At 35.5% G+C, this 25,608-nt stretch overlaps 1 protein-coding gene across 4 annotated transcripts in view; it reads left to right on the top strand.

The window, feature by feature from the left end:
- FGF12 (fibroblast growth factor 12) overlaps nt 1-25,608 on the top strand; it is a 564,772-nt gene that overhangs the window by 373,352 nt on the left and 165,812 nt on the right. For all 4 annotated transcript variants that reach the window (XM_086675007.1, XM_086675006.1, XM_086675008.1 and 1 more), the window contains one exon: nt 2,714-2,817. In XM_086675007.1, the coding sequence (XP_086531133.1) occupies nt 2,714-2,817 (104 nt within the window). The remainder of the gene's footprint in view (nt 1-2,713; nt 2,818-25,608) is intronic.

The raw sequence follows: 25,608 nt of genomic DNA, 5'->3' as shown, positions 1-25,608 counted from the left end.
GGTGGGAATGCAAATTGGTGCAGCCGCTCTGGAAAGCAGTGTGGAGGTTCCTCAGAAAATTAAAAATAGACCTACCCTATGACCCAGCAATAGCACTGCTAGGAATTTATCCAAGGGACACAGGAGTACTGATGCATAGGGGCACTTGTACCCCAATGTTCATAGCAGCACTCTCAACAATAGCCAAATTATGGAAAGAGCCTAAATGTCCATCAACTGATGAATGGATAAAGAAATTGTGGTTTATATACACAATGGAGTACTACGTGGCAATGAGAAAAAATGAAATATGGCCTTTTGTAGCAACGTGGATGGAACTGGAGAGTGTGATGCTAAGTGAAATAAGCCATACAGAGAAAGACAGATACCATATGGTTTCACTCTTATGTGGATCCTGAGAAACTTAAGAGAAACCCATGGGGGAGGGGAACAAAAAAAAAAAAAAAAAAAGAGGTTAGAGTGGGAGAGAGCCAAAGCATAAGAGACTGTTGAGAACTGAGAACAAACTAAGGGTTGATGGGGGGTGGGAGGGAGGAGAGGGTGGGTGATGGGTACTGAGGAGGGCACCTTTTGGGATGAGCACTGGGTGTTGTATGGAAACCAATTTGACAATAAATTTCATATATAAATAAAAAAAAAAAAAAAAAAAAAAAAAAAAAAAAAAAGAAACTATGTTGTCTGCAAACCTCACACTTTTTTTGTAATCTGTTGCTGCTCGAATCTTTATGCGTCACACTTCTTGTTTTCCATTTGGCAAAGTTTAGATATCTAAGATTAGAGTGACAGACATTCGGATGTTTATCCCTACTTTATCTATGTGGTATTCATTCTCACTTATCCCTAGTATGAATCAAATCTTCCCATCTACTGGTCTACACATACATTATCCGCCAGAATCACCTAACCGCTTGTCCCCCCAAAATGTTTTTCTGTTCTTGACTTACTCAAATTCTGCCCTTTCTTTGTGTCAACCTGGGTTCCATATTCCATGTGAAACATTTCCTGAATATTTCAGGCCACACAGATCTTCCATTTTCCTGAACTTCTGTAACATAGAAAATATATATAGAATGCATATATTATATTTAATTATAGAAATAAATTATACACTGTATCAGATTATTCCATATGTCTTAGCTTTCTCTCCCCAAGTAGACTTTAAGGTCTTGTACTTCTTAAGTTATTTCAGTAGCACAAGGACAGTGTGAAGAACAAAAACAGTTCATATTCAAATTGAGCTGGCTAATAATTCTTGAGCATCTTCTAAGATTTAGTCTCAACTGTCATGACAAATGAAGAAACAGGTTTAAAGAGGCAAAGGAACTGGTCCAATGTCAAGCATCTAAGAATTGAAACCTGCTGTAGTAACCTGTGGTCTAAGTCTTGATCCTCTACACCCATCAACTGAACATTTGACTGGAAGTCAAACTGTGTGTGTGTGTGTGTGTGTGTGTGTGTGTGTGTGTGTGTGTGTGAGTGTGTGTGGTTAGTTAGCTTACCATTCTACATTGAGAAAAGTCCAGAATAATCAGTCATTCCAGGTAGCCCTTGGTTGGATTTACATACATCTTAAATTCAACACTAAGAAGATGACCAGAACTGATGGAAATTTTATCAGTAGAAAAGAGGGATAAAAATTTCCAACTAAACTAGGATGTTAAAGTGAGCTACAGATATATTCTTTTATTCATGAAGCTGTGAGATATTTAGTTCATAGCCATGTTGCATCTGTAGTGCCTAACTATATGATTACTTTCTTCCCTTATGTATTACAAATTATTTCAGGGAAGGGACAATGTTAATGCTTATGCTCATTTTGTAATCAGAACAATAACTAGAGTAGTGCTAGGAAGATGTAATTCATCAAAATGTATTGTTGGAAGAAAAATAGATTATCTTCTTATTTTTCTTTCTGGTATTTGAATACCTTATCCAAGTAGACATATAGATTGTTCAGTGATGGACAACCAAAATATTTAAAGACCACAAACCTGTTCTCATTTCATCACGGGATACTGAATTCAGTTTAACAAGTTAATTTTTAATGGTTTTAGTGGTTTTGTGCATGTATTTATACATGTGTGTGTGTGTTTTCTGAGATATATGTCTATTACAGCTTAAGCTATCAATTAGAGATACATCTGTTTACATATCTACATTTACATGTAAAATAATTGAACTATAAAAAGAAATGCTCTCATTCTACCAATGTAGCTAAGAATGAGTCAGTGATTTTTATGTTTATCTTCTGTATTCAAGACAATGTTCAAGACAACAGGGAAAAATCTGAAAACAAGAAGCGCTGGCATAGGTTTTAAAGGTCATATTTTATTATTACATATGACGGCAATTATGTTTTCCACTATTGAGAATGTTTTGGTTCAAATTATTTACTTGTTTGAAAAAATCATATTATACTGTTTGAGTATGTGTTCATTTTGTGAAGCAAAAACGTGGGGCCCTTTGAGACCTTCTAATGTTACCCCTTTATTACAGATGAGTTTATTTGATTTACCTGAGGTCGCATAGGTAATTAAAAGTGGTGCAAAGATAAGAAGCTTGCTCTCCCCACCCTTAGACCTCTTCAGTCTCCCTCTCTCTCCCTACTAATTTCAGTTCATAGGTTTGAATTCTCAAAAGAGTCCTCTTAAGAGGCAGGATGATTTATTCAAAAGGTCACTGATTTTTTCCTGTCTTCTTTTTTCCTCTTCAGCCCTCTTCAATCTAATTCCCGTGGGCCTGCGTGTGGTGGCCATCCAAGGGGTGAAGGCCAGCCTCTATGTGGCCATGAATGGTGAAGGCTATCTCTATAGCTCAGTAAGTACCTTGGAAAGTGTACGTGTGCATGTGCTTGTGTGCACACACAAACTGGTGTTGACAGGTAGTGGAGTAACCATTCTTTTATGGAACAAAATTAGAAGTCGAAGTCATTTTATATTTTCTGACCCAATGTCAGGATTTTACTAAGATTTTATAATTTACAATGCAAAGGATCATGCCCTGTTGAGAAAGACCTAGTTACTGTCTATGCAATATAAATTCTCTTTGTCTGGCTTCCACTTCTAGAGGATAATTGATCTTTTGAATTTTACCGTTCTGTTTAATTCAAGGGGTAAGACGTTTTTTCCTTTCTCCTATTACTTCTCCTGTAAGCACAGAGGATGGCTTATGCAGTTAAATTCTTCAGTTTGTCTTCAGAGAGTCTTTTGTGTCCTGTTGTGGAGAAAAACTTTCAGAATAGGTTGTGTTTTGTTTATATTGAATAAATCTTTTCAGTACCTAATATATCAGATTCCTGGCATAACTCATCACTTCAAAGATGATGTGAATTTATGGAATGAGGTCTAGATTAGGGGCTGGACATTTGAGTTTTATTTATATTTCAGTTACTATTTCTCTTCGGACAAGTTACCTCCCCCTCTTTGGCTTAATTTCTGGACCTTTAAAGTGAGGGTGTTGGACACTGGGTTGTTTAACATCTCTTTTATTTCCAAAACTGACAAAATTAGGTAGTATCAGTAACTACATTATGAGCACTGACATATTGTAAAGTAGTTAACTCTCCTCTAATGCCTGTCTGACTCTCAAGATAATAATTTATGTATTGGGAAAATGTGACTGCACTGAATAGATAGATATAGATATAGATATAGATATAGATATAGATATAGATACAGATATCTATATCTGTTCTCTCATAAGGAAATAGCCTATTTGAAGTTCATGAAGAGATATCCTTGAAAATGGAAGTTCTGGGGGCGCCTGGGTGGCGCAGTCGGTTAAGCGTCCGACTTCAGCCAGGTCACGATCTCGCGGTCCGTGAGTTCGAGCCCCGCATCAGGCTCTGGGCTGATGGCTCAGAGCCTGGAGCCTGTTTCCGATTCTGTGTCTCCCTCTCTCTCTGCCCCTTCCCCGTTCATGCTCTGTCTCTCTCTGTCCCAAAAATAAATAAACGTTGAAAAAAAAAAATTTAAAAAAAAAAAAGAAAATGGAAGTTCTACTTACTAGATTCTAAATTAAATATTAAATTGTTTTTAAAATTTTTTCCATATTCAGTTGAATGAATCTCTGCTGTACTATGCTTGTTTTTTAGTAATACATCTGCCATTCATATTAAGATTTTTAAAGTTGCTGTTTTATTACCAAGCATACTCAGATCTGAATTTGCATTCATATACTAGATGTGTACATACATATTATTTCAACAGTTCTGCTCAATATAATACTTACAGGTAAACACATTTTTGGTTAAAACAAAAATGATCTTTCATTTTTAATGTGACATAATTCTAACAGTTCTTAATGTCCAGTTATTATGAGTTTATATTTTAAATATAAGAATTAAAAGTAGCAAAAAATATAAAAGCTTGTTGTTTTGAGTAATTCTAATTAGTTAAACTTAAAAAAAAGTTTCACTGTAGTACAAACTAAAACATGGAGATAATCTTAGGATAGTATTGACTTTAGGGATTTAACCAGTCATCAAGCAAAGAGCCAAAACTATCAGTTATGCAAAAAAGACGGAGTTCAGATCTTTGGACCAGAGTTTATTTCCAAAGGTTTTAGAAGAAGAAAAACACAGAAAGTCTGACAACAGTACTGTGGGCAGAGCACAGTGTGTAGGAGCCTGTGTGTGTGTGTGTGTGTGCGTGTGTGTGTGTGTGTATGTAGGGGATCCAAGTGTAAAGAGGTCTCCCTTGTTGGGTGCAATCTCAAAGTTCCTGAGAGGAGCCTGGATATTCAGTAGGAGTTAAGTAAACTGCATACTCTGAAGCATGTTCAGAAATGCATTCTTTTTATCATTCTTGCTCAGAATTAAGGGTAAGGCACAGAGGTCTTGAGCCCATAGGAGGGGTTTCAAGAAATTCCTGATTAGATAATTTTACTGCAGGTGCTTTTTTGTAAAGGAGTAAATGCCTTAGACTGCCAATAATTACCTGGTGAGTTACCTATTTGGGGTAACCACATACTCAATTTCCTTTTCTTTTATTGCTTCATACCAAGAATCATCTAATTTCTCCCTTTATGGTAGAGGCTACTGAGAACAATTTTCCTTTAATTATAAGCATGCCATTGCTGACAAAAATCATCAGGATTCCTACTTTCAAAATCATCCTCTCTCTGGATAGAACTAATAGGAGTAAGTGTTGGTATTCAATTAATCTGATTTAATTTAATTTTTTAAATGTTTACTTATTTTTGAGAGGGGGAAGGAGCAGAGAGAGGGAGACGCAGAATCCAAAGCAGACTCCAGGCTCTGAGCTGTCAGCACAGAGCCTGATGGGGGCTTGAACTCATGAACTACAAAATCATGACCTGAGCTGAAGTCTGACACTTGACTGACTAAGCCACCTAGGCACCCTGGTGTTTAATTTTAAACAGTAGGCATAGGCCTGAGGCTTTCATTATAAGACTAGAGAGAGCTGATCCTGGGGTAGGCAGACCTGAAAAAGAATTGAACATCAAGGCTCCATCACAAACACAGTACTGCTCAGCTATGTGGTATGCCTCAGCAGGATAGCACCAGCACAGCCAGGGGCCTGGTGGTGAGTTAAAAGCAGGTTATTAACACAAGTTTTCTTGAGGTGTTTTGGTGTATATAAAATTTGGCGGGTTTTTTTTGTTTTTTTGTTTTTTTTTTAAGTCGTTTCCTATTTCATTCATGTTAAACAGTATAGTTAGGCACATCAACAGGGGCCATATCTGGTATGTGGCAAGGACAGGGGGCTGATGTGTGGCTGGAGCCAAACCCAACAGGTCTTAAAGAAGCTACTTAGAGTCCCAGCGGTGTGTCATTTACCTGGTTTGCGTTCATTTTAAAACTAGGAATTAATTCCCTTGTGACTTCTGATTTTTTCCTGTCACCAGGAGACAGGAAAGAGTGGTTAAGATGGAGTGACTGCTAAGTAGCATAGAGCTAAAATGTAAAGATCCATTCTGAAAAATCTGTGTTTTGATAGCTGAATTTAATTCATGTGCATTTAGTGAGATTGTTGATGCATCTGGATTTGTTGTTGCCATTGTAGTTCATATTTTTTTCTTTTGCTTCTGTGTTCTTTTTTTATTTCCTTGTGTTGACACTTTTTCTCTATTCTATTTTTATTCTTCCACTAGTTTGTAAATGTAGGTTATGATTCTGTCTTTAGTGATTTACCCTTACTTTTTAACATGCATTTATAAGTATATAAGATTATATATACTCATTATATATGCTCAATATTTTTTTGTTTCTGTCTGCATTCCAAACAGCTGGTTGACCTTAGGATGTCATCTTGCCTAGTAAACACCACCACCCTTCTTGCCAATTTGATTAGTGAAGTTTTAAAATAAAATCATATGCATGATTAGTTATTATTCTACAGATAATAGTTAAATTTACCAATCTTTAAAATAATTTCTATGCATATAGTTTTTGGTTTTGTGTATGTATCAAATTTGGCCCAAAGAAATCTTTGTTTTGGATATGAGGTCTATGTAGGTGGTGAATTCGCTTTGTCCTGGTGTCCATGAACATGCCTTCTTTTTGCTTTCAATCATAAATTATAGTTCAGATTGTTATAGGATTCTAGTAGACCTGTATTTTTCCCAGGACTTTGAAAATTATACTCCATTGGTTTCTGATATCTATTGTTGAATATGAGAAGTTTGCCATCAGTTTAATATTCTTTCCTTTGTAGGTAATCTATATAGGAAAAAAAAATCTCTTTATGTTTCATGTTCTGCAAATCCGACTATAATATCTTGTTGTGAATCTATCTTAATTTACTTGTTAGAAATTCAGAATGCACTTTTAATAAAAAGATGCATATTTCTTCAGTTATGAGATATTTTAACTCTTAACCCATGTACATTTCACTTCTCTATCTTGATGCTGATAATGCTCAAAACGACTTATGTTAGAAACTCAAATTTACCTACTCTAGAATTAATGCCATCTAATTTGTGATTTCAATCACTATGTATTTTTCATTTTTGGTTGTCTAATGGTTTCCAAGTAATATCTACCTGATCTTGATTGATTTCTTCCTATTTTTACTACCTGTTCTTTTTATAGAAAGTTATTAACGCATTTATCTCTCTGAGCATTCTTATAATACTTTGGTCCCCATCCTCCACAGAGGGCTTTTGTTCCCATGGACTTGATCAGAGGCACACCACCAACTTCACGATATGGAGCTTTGCAGCTATAAACTGCTTAGTGTCTTCCTACATTCCATAGGGATACTTAACTTGCTTTGAACCTGGTTATGTCATTTAGATCTTACATTTTTATATTTTATTCATCATTGCCATCTATTTCGAGCAGTGTGGGTGCCAACATAGTCTGAACTCGTGCTTTTTTCCTCCTCTTTTTAAACTTTTTTAAAAAAAATATAGTAAAAACATAAAATTTACCATCTTAACCATTTTTAAGTATACGTTACAGTCGTGTTAACTGTGCACACATTGTTGTGCAACAGACCTCTAGAAATTTTTCAACTTGCAAAACTGAAATTCTGTACCCATTATCAATAATTCCCCTTTTCCCCTTCCCCTCAGTCTCTGGCAAACACCTCTCTACTTTCAGTTTCTGAGTTTGACTGCTTTAGATACCTCATATAAGTGGAATCACATAATACTTGTCTTTTTGTGATTAACTTATTTCATTTAGTGTAATGTCTTCAAGGTTCATCCATGTTGTAGCATCTGAAAAGATTTCCTTTTTAATTGTTTGAGAAGCCTCCATACTGGCTCCCATAGCAGCTGCATCATTTTGCGTTCCTAACAAGTGGACAAAAGTTTCAATTTTTCCATATCCTTGCTAACTTTTATTTTTCCTCCCTCCCTCCTTTTTTCTCCTTCCCTCCCTCTCTCTCTGCCCCCCTTTCCGTCTCCTCTTCCTTCCCTCCCTCCCTTTCTTTCTTCCTCTAACTTCCTCTCTTTCTTTCTTTCTTTCTTTCTTTCTTTCTTTCTTTCTTTCTTTCTTTCTTTCTTTCTTTCTTTCTGGTAGTGGTCAACCTAACAGATACCAGGTGATATCTCACTGTAGTTTTGATTTGCATTTCCCTCGGATTAGTGATGTTAAGCACTTTTCATATACATGTTGGCCAGTTTTGGAGAAGTGTCTTTTTAAATCCTTTGCCCATTTAAAAAAAATAATGTTTATTTTTGGGAGCACAGAGCCTGACGTGGCACTTGAACTCATGAACCACAAGATCATGACCCAAGCCAAGTCACTTAACTGACTGAGCCACCCACGCACCCCTAAGTCCTTTGCCCATTTTTAAATGTGTTTTTTGGCTGCTGAGTTGTGAGAGTTCTTTATATATTCTGAACATTAACTTCTTATCAGATACATGGTTTGCAAATATTTTCTCCTATTCTGAAGGTGACTTTTTCACTTTGCTTTCTTTGTTGTGCAGTAACTTTGATGTAATCCCACTTGTCCATTTTTACTTTTATTGCCTATGAGTTTGGTTTCATACCCAATAAATCATTGCCAAATCAATCTTTTCTCCTGTGTTTTCTTCTAGGAACTTTACAAATTTAATATTACATTTAGGTTTTTAATCCATTTTGGGTTAATTCTTATATATAGCATAATGTAAGGGTTCAATTTTATGTATTTATTTTTTTGTATATAGGTACGCAGTTTTTCCAACACTATATGTTGAAGAGACTATCCTTTTCCCATTATGTAGTCTTAGCACCCTTGTCAGAGATCACTGGACTATGTATGTGAGAGTTTATTCCTGAGCTCTCTATTTTGTTTCATTCATATATATGTCTGTCTTTATGCTAGTACTACACTATTTTGATTACTATAGGCTTGTAATATATTTTAAAATCAGAAAGTGTGAATCCACCGCTTTTTTTTTAAATCAAGATTGTCTTGACTGTTTAGAATGCTGTGAGATTAGGATTTTTTTTCCTATTTCTGAAAAAAAAATGCTATTGGGATTTATGGAGATTACATTGAATCTGAAGGTTGTTTTGTGTAGTATGGACATTTTAGCGATATTAAATCTTCTAATCCATGACACAGATGTCTTTCCATTTATTTGTTCTTTCTTAACTTCTTTCAGCAGTGTTTTGTAGTTTTCAGTGTATAATTCTTTTGCCTCCTTGGTTTTTATTTATTGTGCCTTTTTGGAAGGAAGCCCCAAAATTTTTTAATGGCATTAGATGATACTTTTTGTAAAACTGAGTAAATAAAAGTTCTAGAAGGCATCACTTTCCCACACAAAAGAAGCTCACAAATGCTAGAAACTTCTGTTCCTGAAACACCTTCTTTAGTAGTTCAGGAAACACTGCTGTGTCACAATCTGTTGAGACAGATTTTCCTACAAATCTTACCTTATTCAGATGGTGCCTGTAATGTTAACATTTTTGTTATTTAACCGGTTATAACTGACTTGAATTTTAATAATGTTGATATTTCATTCTCTTCGAGGTTTACATGATTTTGAAAAATCTTGTAAAACAACCTAAAATTTCTCAAATTATCATAATGCTTAAAGGCATTTGTGTGGGAATGGGGGAGGGTTGCATTTTTTCATCATGCAGAGAAGGTATAGTCTGAATCTCCTCTTTCTACTCTTTTCTATAAATTTACTACAAGATTGGTATCTTTATATATTTAGAGTAGTTTGAACTGAGCCTTGCATGCATAAAAACAATTACAGATAAGCATTGTTTGATGTAAATTTCTAAGTCAGATTATTTTCAAACTGTGGTTAAAAATTGGCGATAACAGGGGCACCTGGGTGGCGCAGTCGGTTAAGCATCTGACTTCAGCTCAGGTCACGATCTCGGGGTCCGTGAGTTCGAGCCCCGCGTCAGGCTCTGGGCTGATGGCTCAGAGCCTGGAGCCTGCTTCCGATTCTGTGTCTCCCTCTCTCTCTGCCCCTCCCCAGTTCATGCTCTGTCTCTCTCTGTCCCAAAAATAAATAAACGTTAAAAAAAGTTTAAAAAAATTGGTGATAACATATTTTAGATTATTTTTATAGAATCATATGTGTAATAAAATATATAAAGGATAAAAGTAATACTACTATAGTTACATTGATGTTGCTATATTTGCCTTTGTTGTTGTTGTTGTTGTTGTTGTTGTTGTTCTGTGTCTATGTAATTCTTAACCTTCCTTGTAATTCAGTTCAGATCTTAACTGATATGTGACCTCTTTCCAGTACCTATATCGGTAAGAATTAGATGCTATTTCTGCTTTAATATCACAGTACTTATTGTCTATTTTTCTAGTGGGAAGGAATTATATCATAGTCATCTTTGCTACTTGGGCCATATATTTCTCCTAATCACAACATTGAGTACATTCTCTGATAAAGGAAAGCTCTCAATAAACATGTGGACTTTTAAAGAATTGCCTGTTCCAAGTATAGATGGAGAAACAGATGAATACTTAACTATGATTACATTGGTGATCTTACAGTCCACAGCACAAATGCTGCTTTGTCCTCAAAGTCAACCTCAATAAACCTAAAATTTATTCAATATATATTTATTGGAACTCTACCACATACTAGACATTATACTATGTAGTGAGCATATGCAAGAGGGTAAAAATAGGCAAGATCCTTGTCTTCCTAGAGTTTTAACTTATCATAATAATTACCTGTTGCAATAAGTTTGGGTCAACACAAAATTAGAGAATACAGTCTCTAAGATCTCCTTCACCTCTAACACCAATTGTCAAGTTTGGGTCTGGGGTAGTTTCCAATGCCACTTTCTGGTTTGATAATTTACTAGAAGGACTTTCAGAACTCACTGAAAACTATTATAAGTATTGTAATTGTGGTTCTTGTTTATTATAAGGGAATGATACAGGGAAGCCAAGGGAAGAAGTACATAGGGTAGAGTACATAGGTACACATACCATGCATACCAAATACGGAGTTTCTCTTATCTTCTTCCTGTAGAATCAGAATGTATTACTCTTCTGATATCAATATCTGGCAATACACAAGGAATACTGTCAGTCAGGAAACTCACCTGAGCCTTGGTGTTAAGAGTTTTTATTGGGACTACATTATGTAAGATTGATTGAATGATTGCCCATGTGGTTGACCTCAGGCTCCTGGTAGACTGATATGTTGCATGACTCAAAGTGCTAAACCTAAATCATATTGTTTCTCTCTGGCTAGCCTGAGGCCCTTAGGCAAATAAATATCAATTTTCAGAAGCCGAGGGCAAATGCCAGATATTTTTTGGATTAAAGGTTAAATTCTTTACCTGTATACACACCTATATAATTGAAGTCAATGCAATATTCTATTAATATATTCCTCTGACTTGGTCTCCAGTCCTACCCCATTATAAACTAAACATGTCCTCCCAAAATGCATGGGTTGAAGCTCTGATCCTCAATATGTTGGTATTAGGAGGTGAGGCTTTGGGGGGGTAATTAGGTTTAGATGATGGCATGAGGCTGGAGTACTCATAATGGTATTAGCATCTTAAAGGAAGAGGAAGAAAAACCAGAACTTTTTCTCTTTGTAAGCACACAAAGTTGACGTCAATACAATGAGACTGTAGCTGTCTGCAAGCCAGAAGGAGAGCCCTCACCAAGAACCAAATCCGACTGCACCTTGATCTTGGACTTCCCAGCTTCTGGAACTATGAAAAATAAATGTCTGCTGTTTAAGCCACCCAGTCTGTGGTATTTTGTTATAGCAGATAAGATACCTCACTTCTGCCTACGATCTACTTTTCTTTCTTCAGCTTGGAAGAAGAAAATGATGAAAGAAAAGAAAGTTATGAGAGTAACATCTGGTATATCATCATTTGGGAAGTAAAAACATAATTCAGTGCTTTGGACAATTTGGGAGCCCTGACATTTGAGTCTAGGAAATTGCACTTAGTAAGAATGCAGTTTGAATAGCTTGAAACATGTCTAGGACTTGTAACTAGGCTGAAAGTATTGGGTCTTTTTAAATGAATGGTTCAATGCACTTAGCACACACATCACTGGCATTTTAGTGATTGATAATAATTGAAATGTTTTAAAAAGGCTTGTTTTTCTGACTATAACCATTGTTTACTTAATAAACTTAAAATAATTATATTGATAATGTTCTGACCTTGTACCAGTGATCTCTAAAATCTAAATTATTTAGCTTATGAACTATTAAGATTTTTTTTCAACTAAGGGATTAATGAAGGTCAAATTATATAAACACAAATTGAATTGCTTAACACTGCCTTAATCCATATCAATTATATTTGAAACTAAATCAATGATAAAGTAACTGCTTTAGGTCAGTCTATGTTCTAATACATAACCAATATTGTAAGCTGTCACAAGAGTAGCTCTAACAGTGATAGTCATAGCGGCAGTATTAATAACTGTGCTGGTACAAATAATATAGTTTGCTTAGTTTTTGTTATTTTGTAGAGGCTTTTAGATTTATATGTAATTTGCACAGCAGCTCTGTGAAGGCCAGGAATGGACCATTAAATATAGATGAAAAGCTGCAGTTTAGGACGCTTGTTGACTTTAGTCCATCCTAGTGAGGAACAGAATGAAAACTTATTATCTAGGTCTTAACTCCAGAAATTATGAGATTTCCATAATACCATGATGCCCTTGGCCTTATATATAATCTATCATTACACTGTAGAATGTTTTCTCAATTTTTAACTGAGCTTTCAGATAAACAGTCTCATCTGGGCCTTGTAATGACTGTGATATTGCCACTGAAGGACAGAAGATACACTTGGGAAACAGCTTATGTGACTAAAATAAGGGTGCTCAGTACAAGGGAGGTAGGTCAAGAAAAGGAAATCCTAGTTCAGTGTTCATTCTTTAAATCAACATTGCTCATCTTGTTTGCTGTTGAAATTAAGGATGTGTCACTCTTTACTGTTACAACATGTCAAAATGATAATTATATTAAAATCAGAGCAGCCTATCACCTTGTTTGTGATGGCTTTTTGATAGGTATCAACAGCAATAGTGACAACGACAAGAATGAGAGAGAAATTTCTTAATGGACTCATGTCCTTTTGCACTATTTAGAATTACATGCCTAAATCTGGTGCTTCGGTAAGAGCAATCTCAAGATTGTGATAAGGTACTGACTTGACTAAGTCAAGAGTTATTGAGAAACATGGGAGGGGACTTTGAGGAAGAAGAAAAGGAGAAGACCAACATTAAAAGCTAAAAGGGGAGCATGATTTTATGCCCACAAAATGACAATAGGAGAAAAGCACTTTTTATTCTCGAATTTCTTTTGTTTCTCACTATAAACAGAATATCCCAATAAAACTTTTCTCAATTTCTGCAAAATAAAATTTCTACAAACATAGCTTGCATATTTTGCACCTTGATGGGACATTATCTGCATATTCCCTTTCTTCTTGTTAGAATTACTGTTTTTTGTGTCCTTTCTGTCTTATCAGAATTAAACCCCTTGAAGTTAGTGATTAGACCTAATATATATTAATACATTGTGTAGCACTGAGGACTGCAGTTTCCATGTAAGGCTATCTGTTAAAATCTTATTGAATCAGTTAATGGATGCAGTTCATGCAGTTTAATTCTGCAAATAATTCACTGGCCATCTGGTCTTAATGGTTTTTGTAATAATTGTGTTGATTTTGTCTCTATACAGTTTCTAGTTCAATTAACTGGTTCCACAGTGAATAGGCTATGATGGAACATGGAAAGTTTGCTAGAAGAGTCATTGCATGCTTCTATGCATTGAGCCTGGTATTGTGTTGTAGTTTTAAGAGCTGATCTTGTCATGTTTTCCTTTCTGTACCAAATACTGCTTATAAAGAAGGGGAAAAAAGATTGGCCAGGGCTTCTTCCTGGGAAGCAGTCTGGTCATTTCAGGTCATCTTTCAGTGGAAGATTTCCATTTTATGTTGAAAAGAAATGGCAGATTTTTTTACACAAAAATATGTAGAATGGGGGTACAAAATATTATCTACTCTAGAATTTGAATTTCCTCATCAACTGATTTCCTCATGGAATGTTCTGAAATATGAGACATATGCAGAACTATTTCTTGGAGCAGGTACTTTCTCTGAAAAGTCCTGAATATTTAAGAAAGAGGAAGAGAAGAAGAGAAGAGAAGAGAAGAAGAGAAGAGAAGAAGAGAAGAGAAAGAAGGAGTACCTTAGCCATTACTGCCAAATGAGTCATAGAGTTGAATGGCACCTGGATAGAAAGAAGTCAAAGACCAAATCACAAAGCCTTGTTTAGCAATTAATTTGTTAAATATTCAGTTTAGCACATTTACATTTTTTCTTCCATACACCTGTGATTTTCTTGAATTTTGTAACATTTATTTTTCATTTTAGGTTAGTTTCTGGCTATAGCACCTAGAAAAATTACTTATTTGCCTATTTTTTTACCCTCATATATATTAGTTAAGTGAACTGGGGTATTCTTTCCAATTAAAAAAAGAGAAAGAAAAGAAAAAGAAAAAGAAATATTCAATCCTGGCAGCCCAAGAATCTGGCAGCTGTTGCTTGCAAACATGTGACGTGATTTTTTGTGTTGTTGTTGGAATTAGGCTGTCTTTCTTTAGGAAGAATCAACAGGTCATTAGTTTTACTTTCAGTAAGGATTGAATAATGGTAAGCATCCATCTTTAACTTACTATATTTTCAATAGTAAGTGGTGTTGTTTTTATTATAAGAGTATAATGTCTGGAAAATATTAATACTTTAGCTCCAGGGCTAGCCTTAATTGTAAAAATTAGCATATATGTTTCTAATAACATTTTTCATTGAAAAATAAAAGTAGGATTAAGCTTCTAAGGCAGCACTAATGAAGACCTTTGGTTGAATCATTTGAAAATGATACTGAATTTTATATTTTCCCTTCTGCCTTGCTAGACCGACACGTATTCATTTATGCGAAATTCCTAGGTTGCATTCCTTTAGCCATTAGTGAATCAGTCAGTTTTAAGTAATATTTAAGAATGCAAGCTTTACTGAGAACACACTGAGGGTTGATGAGGAGTGGGAGGGAGGGGAGGGTGGGTGATGGGTATTGAGGAGGGCACCTTTTGGGATGAGCACTGGGTGTTGTATGGAAACCAATTTGACAATAAATTTCATATTAAAAAAAAAGAATGCAAGCTTTAGAAATAAAACTGGGTTTCGAGTCATAGTTCCATAACTTACTTTCTTTGTATCATTGGAGAAATTTCCTAACCTTCTAGGTGCAGTTTCCTTGTAAATTACCCAGTGCTCTCCTTCTGAGGAGTTATAGCTTTACTATGGCTTGCTGGGCCAGGCTGATTGCCAAAAGAGATGCTCTGTCATTATTAGTGCCCTCCCTTGCCTTTCCCTCTCAGAAACCAGTGTGAGAATTAGTAATTTCATATGTAAATGTTTCTTAGTTTGTGATAAAAAAAATCATCAAAAGATATGGATCAATTTTTCTCCACCCCCAACCCTCCCATCCCCAGCATGAGGCAGTTTTTCAATTTTGGGGACCTTCCTTCTTTAAAATGTCTCCTTATTTAACTCGCTTAGAGGGAAATCTACATAAAATAGGACTATAGGCCATGATTTCTTCATACTTCAGGGATGAGAAAAGAAAAAGGCATGATGAGTGCTAAATGCAAAGGGAATATAAAAAGTCAATTTTCAACTGATTTGAATGGGAGAGAGATGTGGTGAAGCAGAGAAACAGAAGCCAGTCGTTCCTATGACCAGATCTGTAGTGTTGGCTTTTTGAACAGAGAGCTCTGAGAAAAAGAATATTAAAAAAAAAAAAAAAAAAAACACACACCACCACAACAAAACAGTGTGTTATGTAGCCAAATGGGAATAACAGCAGACAGGGACAGACCAAAGGGCTACATTTCGAGGAGACTTCAAGCCTACAGAGTACTGCATTTATGGTACACTAAAGTTTGTTTCTGTACCACTGAATTTTAAAATCTAGTAAACTGGAGAAGTTGTTTAGCTGCATGGAAATGTACATGTCAAAAATGACATATGTCAGCCACTTCTAACTGGAAAGAAAGAACTTTATTTTGAGGCTACTGAGAACATGAATCTCCCACGGGGTGACCATATGTCCTGGTTCATCCAGGAGAATTCCAGTTTATGCATGATGTCTTGGTGTAGTTATTGAGAGTAACTGTTTGACCCTCATAAAAGTCCCGGATTAGGATTTGGGATTAATTATGTAATAACACCCTACACATGGTCCTAAATATGACTCAGTGGGTCATCTGAAGTAACAGTGTAGGTGCAAAACCTGTGAGTAAAAAAGAAAGTGGCACAGAAAAATATAATGCATTTATCTGGAAAACACACTTTCCCAGAAATGCTAGCAATGTCCATAAACTATATCCAGTGATGAGTATAGAACTATGTCACATAATCACCCCTAGGTGCAGTGAGTGAAGGTAAATATCTGGGTTGTTGTTGTTGTTGTTGTTGTTGTTGTTGTTTTTAATTTTGAGCTATATACCTGGTCATATATATCAAAACAAGGTTCTGATAATATGAAGGGGAAAATAGATATCAGGTAGGCACTTGACAAATGCCAAACCTCTCCAGACTGAAAATCTAAATATATTTACTGCAAGACTTTAGAACGAGAGAGAGACAGAGACAGAGACAGAGACAGAGACCGAGTGAACAGATTAAAGAGGACATATACATGTGTCATCTCTTCATTAGGTCACCGAAGATATTTTGAATCACAATAAATATTATTTAAAATTTTTATGAACTACTACTAGGAAAGCTAAATATTGAACTCTAGAGACAAGAAGGAAGAGAGATTACTTGTAATTTTATTCAGGTCCAAATAGATTAGAACTCACCTGGGATTTGGAGACAGAAGCTTTCTGCGTATTCAATTTTCATGGCACATCGCTGGATATTTCCTCTGAAATTTATTTCTATAACTAGGGCAATGAGGGATTTGCATTATTATTTCAACTTCCATTCTTCTGTCTCATTTGATGGGAAAAGTCTCTCTCTCTCTCTCTCTCTCTCTCTCTCTCTTTCTCTCTGGAATGGTGAAAAGTCATGAGAGAACTGAAAGCCACCACCAAGGATATAGCATTACTTAGCAAAGGTGTGTTTGCCTATGGTTTCAATATAGCTGTTTCTCAAAATCCAGGGAACAGCAGTTTTTTTCCAAGCTCCCATTTCTCCAATATTTTATTACCTATTTATTTAAAGTTGGTAAAGTGGCACACATTGTCTTAGAGACTTGAGATGGAATGCAAAACACTTCCGCTGTAGTGGGGGAGCAAGACAGCATGTAAACACATAAATATGAAAATGTTCCATTCAGGATTAGTTTTATGAAAGAGAAATCTATTTCTGTAATAGAGAATAACAGAGGAAACTAATTTAGACAGGGTTGCCATATAAATGTCTTTAAGGAGATGATGTCTGGGGCGCCTGGGTGGCGCAGTCGGTTAAGCGTCCGACTTCAGCCAGGTCATGATCTCGCGGTCCGTGAGTTCGAGCCCCGCATCAGGCTCTGGGCTGATGGCTCAGAGCCTGGAGCCTGTTTCCGATTCTGTGTCTCCCTCTCTCTCTGCTCCTCCCCCGTTCATGCTCTGTCCCAAAAATAAATAAACGTTGAAAAAGGAGATGATGTTCAAGCTAAAATCTTTAAAGGAGGAAAAGAAAGAGAATAATGCACTACACCAGGGTAATAGCAATACTAGTAGAGGAAAAATAAGTGCAAAACAGTGATAGGAACAAAGTATTTGTAAACCTTACTGTTTCTATCTTATCCTTCTATCATAATTCTTGCATCTGAAGTGTGAATTTTAATGCATATTCGTTTTTATCTGCTTATCTATTTGATTTAAAATATTTTTACTTATGTGCTGAGTACTATTTTGGGTACTCTAGTTATGAAAGCAGAAAAAGACAGACACTGTGCTTTCACACTGTAATAAAAGAATGAAATTGTTAAGGGTCATAAAAGAAAAAAGCAGGTTGATAGAAACACAATGCATGTTATTTCTTGGTATTGTTTCTGCAGTTTTAATTTTACAGTTAACCCTCATCACGAATTTCTTTCTGTTATTTGTATCATCTTTGTATTTTAACTCTTTTTTTATGTAAAATCCAGGAATAAATTGTATATTTATTTTAAATTTGTATGCTATTTAATGAATGCTTTTCTCATTAATATTTCCAAGGGATTTTCAGGAACTTTCTTAGTTATTAAAAAAGATTTCATTGGCATCATCTAAGACCTTGAAGTCTATTAGTAGCATGTTGCCCGAAAATGTATATTTTAAACGCTCCATACCACATAGATCATAGACTTAAGTGTAAAAGCTAAAGCCACAAAACTTTTAGAAAAAAGCATAGAGCTAAATCTTCATGACCTTAGATTAAGTAGTAGTTTCATAGCTATGACACCAAAACATAGGAGACGAAAGAAAAATAGGTAAGTTTGTTTTCATCATAATTAAAAACATTTGGGCTCCAAGGACATAATCAAGAAAGTGAAAAGAAAACTCAGAGAAGGGCAGAAAGTTTGCAAGTCACATATATCTGGTAAGGAATGTGAATCTTGAATGTATAAAGAACTCTTACAACTAAAATAATAAAAAGGCAGCCAAATTAAAAGTGTGTAAAGGATCTGACTAGACATATTTCCAGAGAAAATATATGAATAGTCAAGAGCCTCATGGTAAGATGCTCAACACTCTAGCTATCAAGGATATATATGTTTAAGTCATAGAATATTTTTTTCCTCTTTTTGGCTCAGTTTAAAAATTGCAGATCAAAACCATAAGTACTCACCATGTCATACCCATTAGAATGTCTGTATTAAAAAATATAATAACAAGTGTAGACAAGGATATGGAAAAATTGGAACACTTATTTACTGCTAGTAGGAATGTAAAATGAGGCAGCCACTTGGGAAATAGTCTGGCAGGTTCTAAAAAGGTTAAACATAGAGTTACCATATGACCTAGCAATTCTGCTACTAGGTATATAGTAGAGAAATGAAACCATAGGTCTGCACAAAAACTTTTGTTCACTAATATTCATAGCAACATTATTCATAATATCCCCAAAGTGGAAACAATCCAAATGTCTATCAACTGAAGAATGGGTATCTAAATGAGTAATGGGTAATCTAGAGTTAATTGTGGCAATGGTTGTTCAACTCTGTGAATATAGTAAAATCCATTGAGTTATACACTTTAAATGGGTGAATGGTATATGAATCTTATCTCAATAGTGCTATTATGAAAAAAAAGCTAATTGTATTTAAAATGTCAATTTAATAATGATTTCATAGAAATTAAAAGTAAATAAGATCATTTCCCCCATAAAGGATTCAATACACATTAATTGAATTGTATATTTTATTTGTTTAAAGTAACACAAAGGTGTGAATTTCCTCACAATTGGAGAGGTGTGATACAATTATAACGCTCTGGTGTTGAAGCACATCATAGGAAGAGGAGGGAAACAGTAGAATCTGTGTTGTCATTGTGAAGCGGTGTTCTACAACTATAAACACCACTGAATTTGACCACAAAATACTAGCTATGAAAGAAGAGTTTTTATAATAAGATTAATATTTGCTGGGACTGGTGGTACTTGAATTTACATACTGAACTTGGACTTTAAAAAAAAATAAGTTTATTTAATTGAGAGAGAGTGTGAGTGGGGAAGGGGCAGAGAGAGAGAGAGAGAGAGAGAGAGAGAGAGAGAATCCCAAGCAGGCTCTGCACTGTCAGCATAGAGCCTGATGTGCGACTCCAACTCACGAACTTAGAGATCATATCCCGAGCTGAGATCAAGATTTGTACACTTAACCAACAGAGCCACCCAGTCGCCCATTTTTTAAAAATTTATTTATTTTGAGAGAGAGAGAGGGAGAGAGAGAATCCCAAGAAGGCTCCGTACCACCAGCACAGAGCTTGACTTGGGGCTTGATCCCATGAACTGTGAGATCATGACCTGAGCTGAAATCAAGAGTCAGACACTTAACCGACTGAGCCACCCAGGCGCTCCTTACTGAGCTTGTACCTTTAAATTATTATTGTCTCGGGGCTTTAAAACTTATACATATCTGTTTGTTAATAAGGTAGTACCTTTGGATAGGTATATGTTTAAATCACAGAATCTATTTTTTCTTTCTCTCTCTGACTCACTTTAAATATGTTTTGTGAGTTATTCTTGAACATTGTGTACCTTAAAATTGCATCTTGGGGCTATTTAATGGGAATAGGTATAGACATATATGCATCTATTTAGCAATGCACATTTTAGTTCCTTGCAGCACAGCATATTACTTCCTAGTACACATTTGGAAATTTCAAATTATGGTGCAGTTTTGAACATGAAAATTTAAAACAGGCTTTAACTGAAGTTTGAAGCTCATTAGAATATGTAAAGAAATATACATAAAGATATACTTTTTGGAATTAAATATTTATTTTTATTTTATGCATATTATGGTAGAATCACTCAAAGCTCATTTTCAAGAAACTAAAATAGCATACAGTTGAGGGGCATCATGTATCTTTTGTTCTGTTTAGCTTGTTTTACCTTCGTCATTTTTAGTTATAATAAGCACATCTCAAGTCATAATAGAAGCCTATTTCATGAAGCATGGCTGTTAATCCAGCTATTATCTCATGGAATTGTCACAATTATGTTACTATCACTCTTTTGTGTTCATTACAGCATTCATTATGTCTGTCTTCAAGGCCAGTGGCTGGGTCAATCAATGTTACTTTCACTCAGTGAATTGGATAAGATTTCATTTTCAAAAGATTTACCATTTTAAATATCCTACATCTAGTTAGCCTTGTATAGTTTAATTCAAGCCATCTGAAAATTAAAAAAAAAAAAGAACAAAAATAGAAATGCTTTAAAACAAATCCTGAGATGCGTTAAGAGTTTTAAGAGGGGGCGCCTGGGTGGCGCAGTCGGTTAAGCGTCCGACTTCAGCCAGGTCACGATCTCGCGGTCTGTGAGTTCGAGCCCCGCATCAGGCTCTGGGCTGATGGCTCAGAGCCTGGAGCCTGTTTCCGATTCTGTGTCTCCATCTCTCTCTGCCCCTCCCCTGTTCATGCTCTGTCTCTCTCTGTCCCAAAAATAAATAAACGTTGAAAAAAAAAAAAATTAAAAAAAAAAAAAAAGAGTTTTAAGAGAGTTGAAAACTTTCAATATAGTTTAGACTAAAATAACATTTGGTAATTGATTCCTTGTATAGTCATTCAGTCTCTGCTTGAACCACCCCTAAAGACTTCTCATGCTGTGGTAGAGCAGTCTGGTGTAGTGTGAACAGTGTTTGGAATCAGTCACACTTAAGTTGTAATTTCTTTCTTGCCGCTGCTTGACTTTAGGTGATTTACTTAATGAGTCCTCTTTATTATGTTTTTTTTTTTTAATCTAGTGCACTATATCTACCTTATGGTTTGTTGGAGGAATTTAAAAATAATAGGTAATACTCTCAGATCACCCAATAAATGTAGTATTCTCTTCCTCCCCCTCCATAAAATGTCAAGAAACTTGGCAAGGTACAAGATATTGCAGAGTAGTATATATATTTTTCATTTGAAAATGTATTGTTTATCTGTTTTGATAGTAGTGGAAATATAGTGATGTGTGTACGAATGTTCATCCTTGTGCTTTCTTGTACTTTCTGCTCTCTCATTTCTTCCAAATCATTCCTGCAAACTCGGGAAGGGGCCTTATTTCGCCCCATTTTTTATTTCATCATCCTTAAGGTAAACTGGCCACTTGATGCCTTCCAAATTCTAGTAACTTCAGTGAATTCTAGTAACTTGCACTATCAAACCCAGAGTTCTGTGCTTGGCCTTCAAAGATCTTCAACCATTTGACCCCAACATAACTCTCTTGCTTCATCTACATTTTCATCTCTGTCTATAACATGTTTTCCTTTCCTTTCTTTCTTTTTTTTTTCTTTTCTTCTAGAGTCATTTCCTATATCTCACCTTTGCATACACTCAGTTCTAATGCCTATTTCTTCTAGTTTTGCTTATTAATCTCCCATTTCTTCTGTAAGAGCCAGGATACCTCCACCATGTTGAAACTGAAGAACTCAATTCTGCCTTAATTTATCCTTTTATAGTATGTTGTTTGTACCTTTTACAGCTCTTTATTCTGCCTTATGTTTGGTTTGTACTTTTGTCCCCAGAACTACATGACTGGCATCTTGAAGGCAAAGTCTGTGTCTGATTTATTCTTGCATTTCTATCTACCGGTTTCCTGAAAACTCTCCTACCCACTGCTCACCCAACACCTCCGCAGAGGTGATAGATGTCTGTCACCACAGTTACTTTCACTTCCAGTGTTCTTCAAACACATGGAAAAGCTTTGGAGCCTGACCGAAGTCACTCTTGAAACCGTATCAAACTGAATATGTGGGATTTAATCTTAATAGGAGGGCTACAAGCTATGGTTTGTTTTGGTTTTTCCCCCATGGTCTACATTACAGAGGCAGGCTTTCTTTCCATTAGCAGCTATACTGTGCTTTTCTTTTTATCCTCTTCTTTTACCCTTTGTATATTATTTTTTATAATCTATTTTACATATTTATGGATTACACTTTTGCTTTAAAATGATGCGATACCCAGAAATAGAGTTATTTGCTTCATGGTGAATTGAAGGTGATTCTTCAATTTATAAAATTAAGCAGTATTTCTATAACTTAAAGATAATATTTACATTATATTTTATGGATTACAAATCATGTTTGCATCCATTATTTTATTTGATTCTTACCCCGTGAAGTAGGCAAAGGCAAGGAAAATTGTGCTTATTTTATGGATTAGAAAGTGGCAGTGTGGGGTCTTAAGGGATTTAACTAATGTCACAAGCTGGTGCCAGACCTTGAAATAATTTTTCCATGCCCATTTTAAGACATTTTCCATTGTATCATGCTGGAATATTTAAAATGCACATAGTCTGATCTCTCAAAGTGATTTATCTGCAGTTTTCTCATAATGCTTTATCGAGTAAAATGATTTGCTATAGGTTTAATGTTTTAAAGGGCCTTACTTGGTTTGAACTTTTCTTTGATATTTTCAGTTGTCTGTTTTGCCATTAGATCTGCCAGTTTTCCTTAACATCCAACTTGGTTTACCATCATTTCAGTTTTGAGTGTTCTAATGATGTAAGAGGTAATATGTTATCGGGACAGTTGCAAATAGGTTTCTGAATTTTTTCAGAGTTTACCTGTATACCATTTTCTGAGTTTACCTGTATGCCTGATTTTTAATGTGGATGTAACAACAGTATGGGGTATGGATTTTACTCTTGAAAGTTTTTAATGGTGTCTGCTAATTAATCATCCCAATCATAATTGAGCATTATAATTATAATCTGAAATAGAAATATGGAGTTTAGGGTAGTAGATTATTAAAATATCTTTCTTAAGATTTCTTAACTGCATTTCTTGGTCCTCATTCTGAAATCTATATTTGTAATAAACAGGCTATGTTTTTTGGTTTCTTATTTTTTATTTTATTTTAATTTTTTTTTTTTTTGAAAGAGAGAGAGAGCAGGGAAGGGGAAGAGGGAGATCCCACGAGCCTGGGATCATGACCTGAGCCAAAATCAAGAGTCAGATGCTCAACTGACTGAGCCACCCAGGCGCCCCTGGTGTCTTCTTTTTTTTACAAAATGAAGCGACACAGGCAAAGTCCTTACTATCTAAGATGTATTGACTGAGAATGGAAAATGGAGTTGTGCAGCCCTTCAGTCTCAGATGAAAAATGCCGAGGGAAGTAATTGGTCACATTCCAAGCTCTTTTCAGAGACTGATCCAGTAGTCCAAAATGGAAAATGAAGTCTAAAAAAAAAAAAATTCCCCAAAGAGGCATGATTCATCTTGTGAGGCAGTAAATATAACTTTTTGAACACTGTTATTTATTTGACTACTTCACTGGAATCCAAGTGTACCTATCTCTGTAAATCAGCTTCTCAAAAACTCTTGAAGCCCAGCCCAAATGCTTCCCCTGACAACCAGCTGTTTATTGTTGTCATTGTTTTAATTCTCCTTGTATTGTGAGATCTTTGAATTCTACCAGTTCTCTCTCTGCTGTCAAGCACTGTGCCCAGTCTGGCCTTATTTTTTGGACCTATAGTTAATAAAAGTGATCATAGAGGACAATTAGACTAAATCAGTGGCATTTTTTTCTAATATTTACCAAAATTAGAATCTCTGCTGAAACATCTCTAAGATTGAGGGCTTTATTACCTAGAATTGTACACAGGGGATGGTTGTTAGGATCATCTTCTTTTCATTGTGCCTTTTTGGGTCCTAATTCTTGCACCTGGAGTTACTGGGCATATATATTAGTTGCCTAGCAGTACTTGGTACATGGTTCCTGTTCCAATGCTGGTGACTGTCATGAAGATCAACTGAGATTTTCTATCTCTATGTGTATTCCATTCCTATCTCAGTCATTATCCATATCCACATCTGTGTATACTTACCTTCCATTGAACAGAATGATGCTGGACACATAGTAAGGGCCTTAAAAGTGGTTTTTAAAGAAATTATTATTTATGTCTCACATGACACATTTTCAACCATATGTTGAACACATTTAAATACTGTAGGAAGCCATCGTGGTTTCCGTGAGAACATTCACCAGTTTCAGTTCTTTTGCAAAGTAATAAATATTATTAAATAAATTAACAAATAAGCAATAGGATCATTAAAATTTGTAAATTGAAAGAAACTGAAAAATCATTTGGTTCAACCTCTTTCTCTCTCTGTCTCTCTTTTTCTTCTGAGTAGAAAATAGAACTCTAGACCTGGATTGTTTTCATCCCTTCATGATGTAGAGCTCACTCTATCATTTTTATATCTCCTAAAATGTGATATTATAATCTGTACAGGTAATGTTATATTAGTTTCTGCTTTGCGATAGCCCTTTCTGAATACCAGTTGACTCTCTGGGGTCACCAAGAAACTCTTTATAGTAAGTATGTATTAGTAGCAATACAGGGCTGGGGAATTATAATTCATTCACTCGCCACTTAGAAATATGTGATTAAGAAATTCTCTCATATTACTTTTGTGTAAAAAAACATTTATTGATTTTCCCCCAAAGTTTTTATGATTATTCTGGTGATTTCCCCCAACACTAGCTTATCTGATTTTCTGATATAAAATAGAATTACAGAGGGGCACCTGGGTGTCTCAGTCAGCTGAGCATCCAACTCTCGATTTTGGCTCTGGTCATGATCTCAGGTTCGTGGGATCAAGCCTGCATTGGGCTCTGTGCTGACAGTGGAGCCTGTTTGGGATTCTCTCTCTCCCTCTCTGTCCGCCCCTTCCCTACTCTCTCTCTCCCTGTCTCTCTCTCTCAAAATAAATAAATACACTTTAAAAATAAATAATAAAATAAAATAAACCTACAAAAATAATGTTTTTTCTTTGGCTTTATACTTAACACGGTAATAGCCTTGGTCTTTGTTATGTTTCAATAGGTGGCCTGAACTAGATCATAAGCTGAATCTATGCTAAGCGCAGCCATACATAGTGTAGGGGAACCAAGATGGAGTTCCTGGCAGAATTCTCATTATTTGTACTTTTACTTCTGTTTGGTAGTCTTTTCTGTAAGTCCCAAAGGAATTTTATGCTATTACAAAAGGTTT

The sequence above is a fragment of the Puma concolor genome, chromosome C2 (genome assembly GCF_028749965.1).
Source record: "Puma concolor isolate L17-30 chromosome C2, mPumCon1.1.hap2, whole genome shotgun sequence".
NCBI lineage: Eukaryota > Metazoa > Chordata > Mammalia > Carnivora > Felidae > Puma > Puma concolor.
Note: the sequence above shows the minus strand (reverse complement) of the source record. Positions and strands in the feature narration are given on the sequence as shown.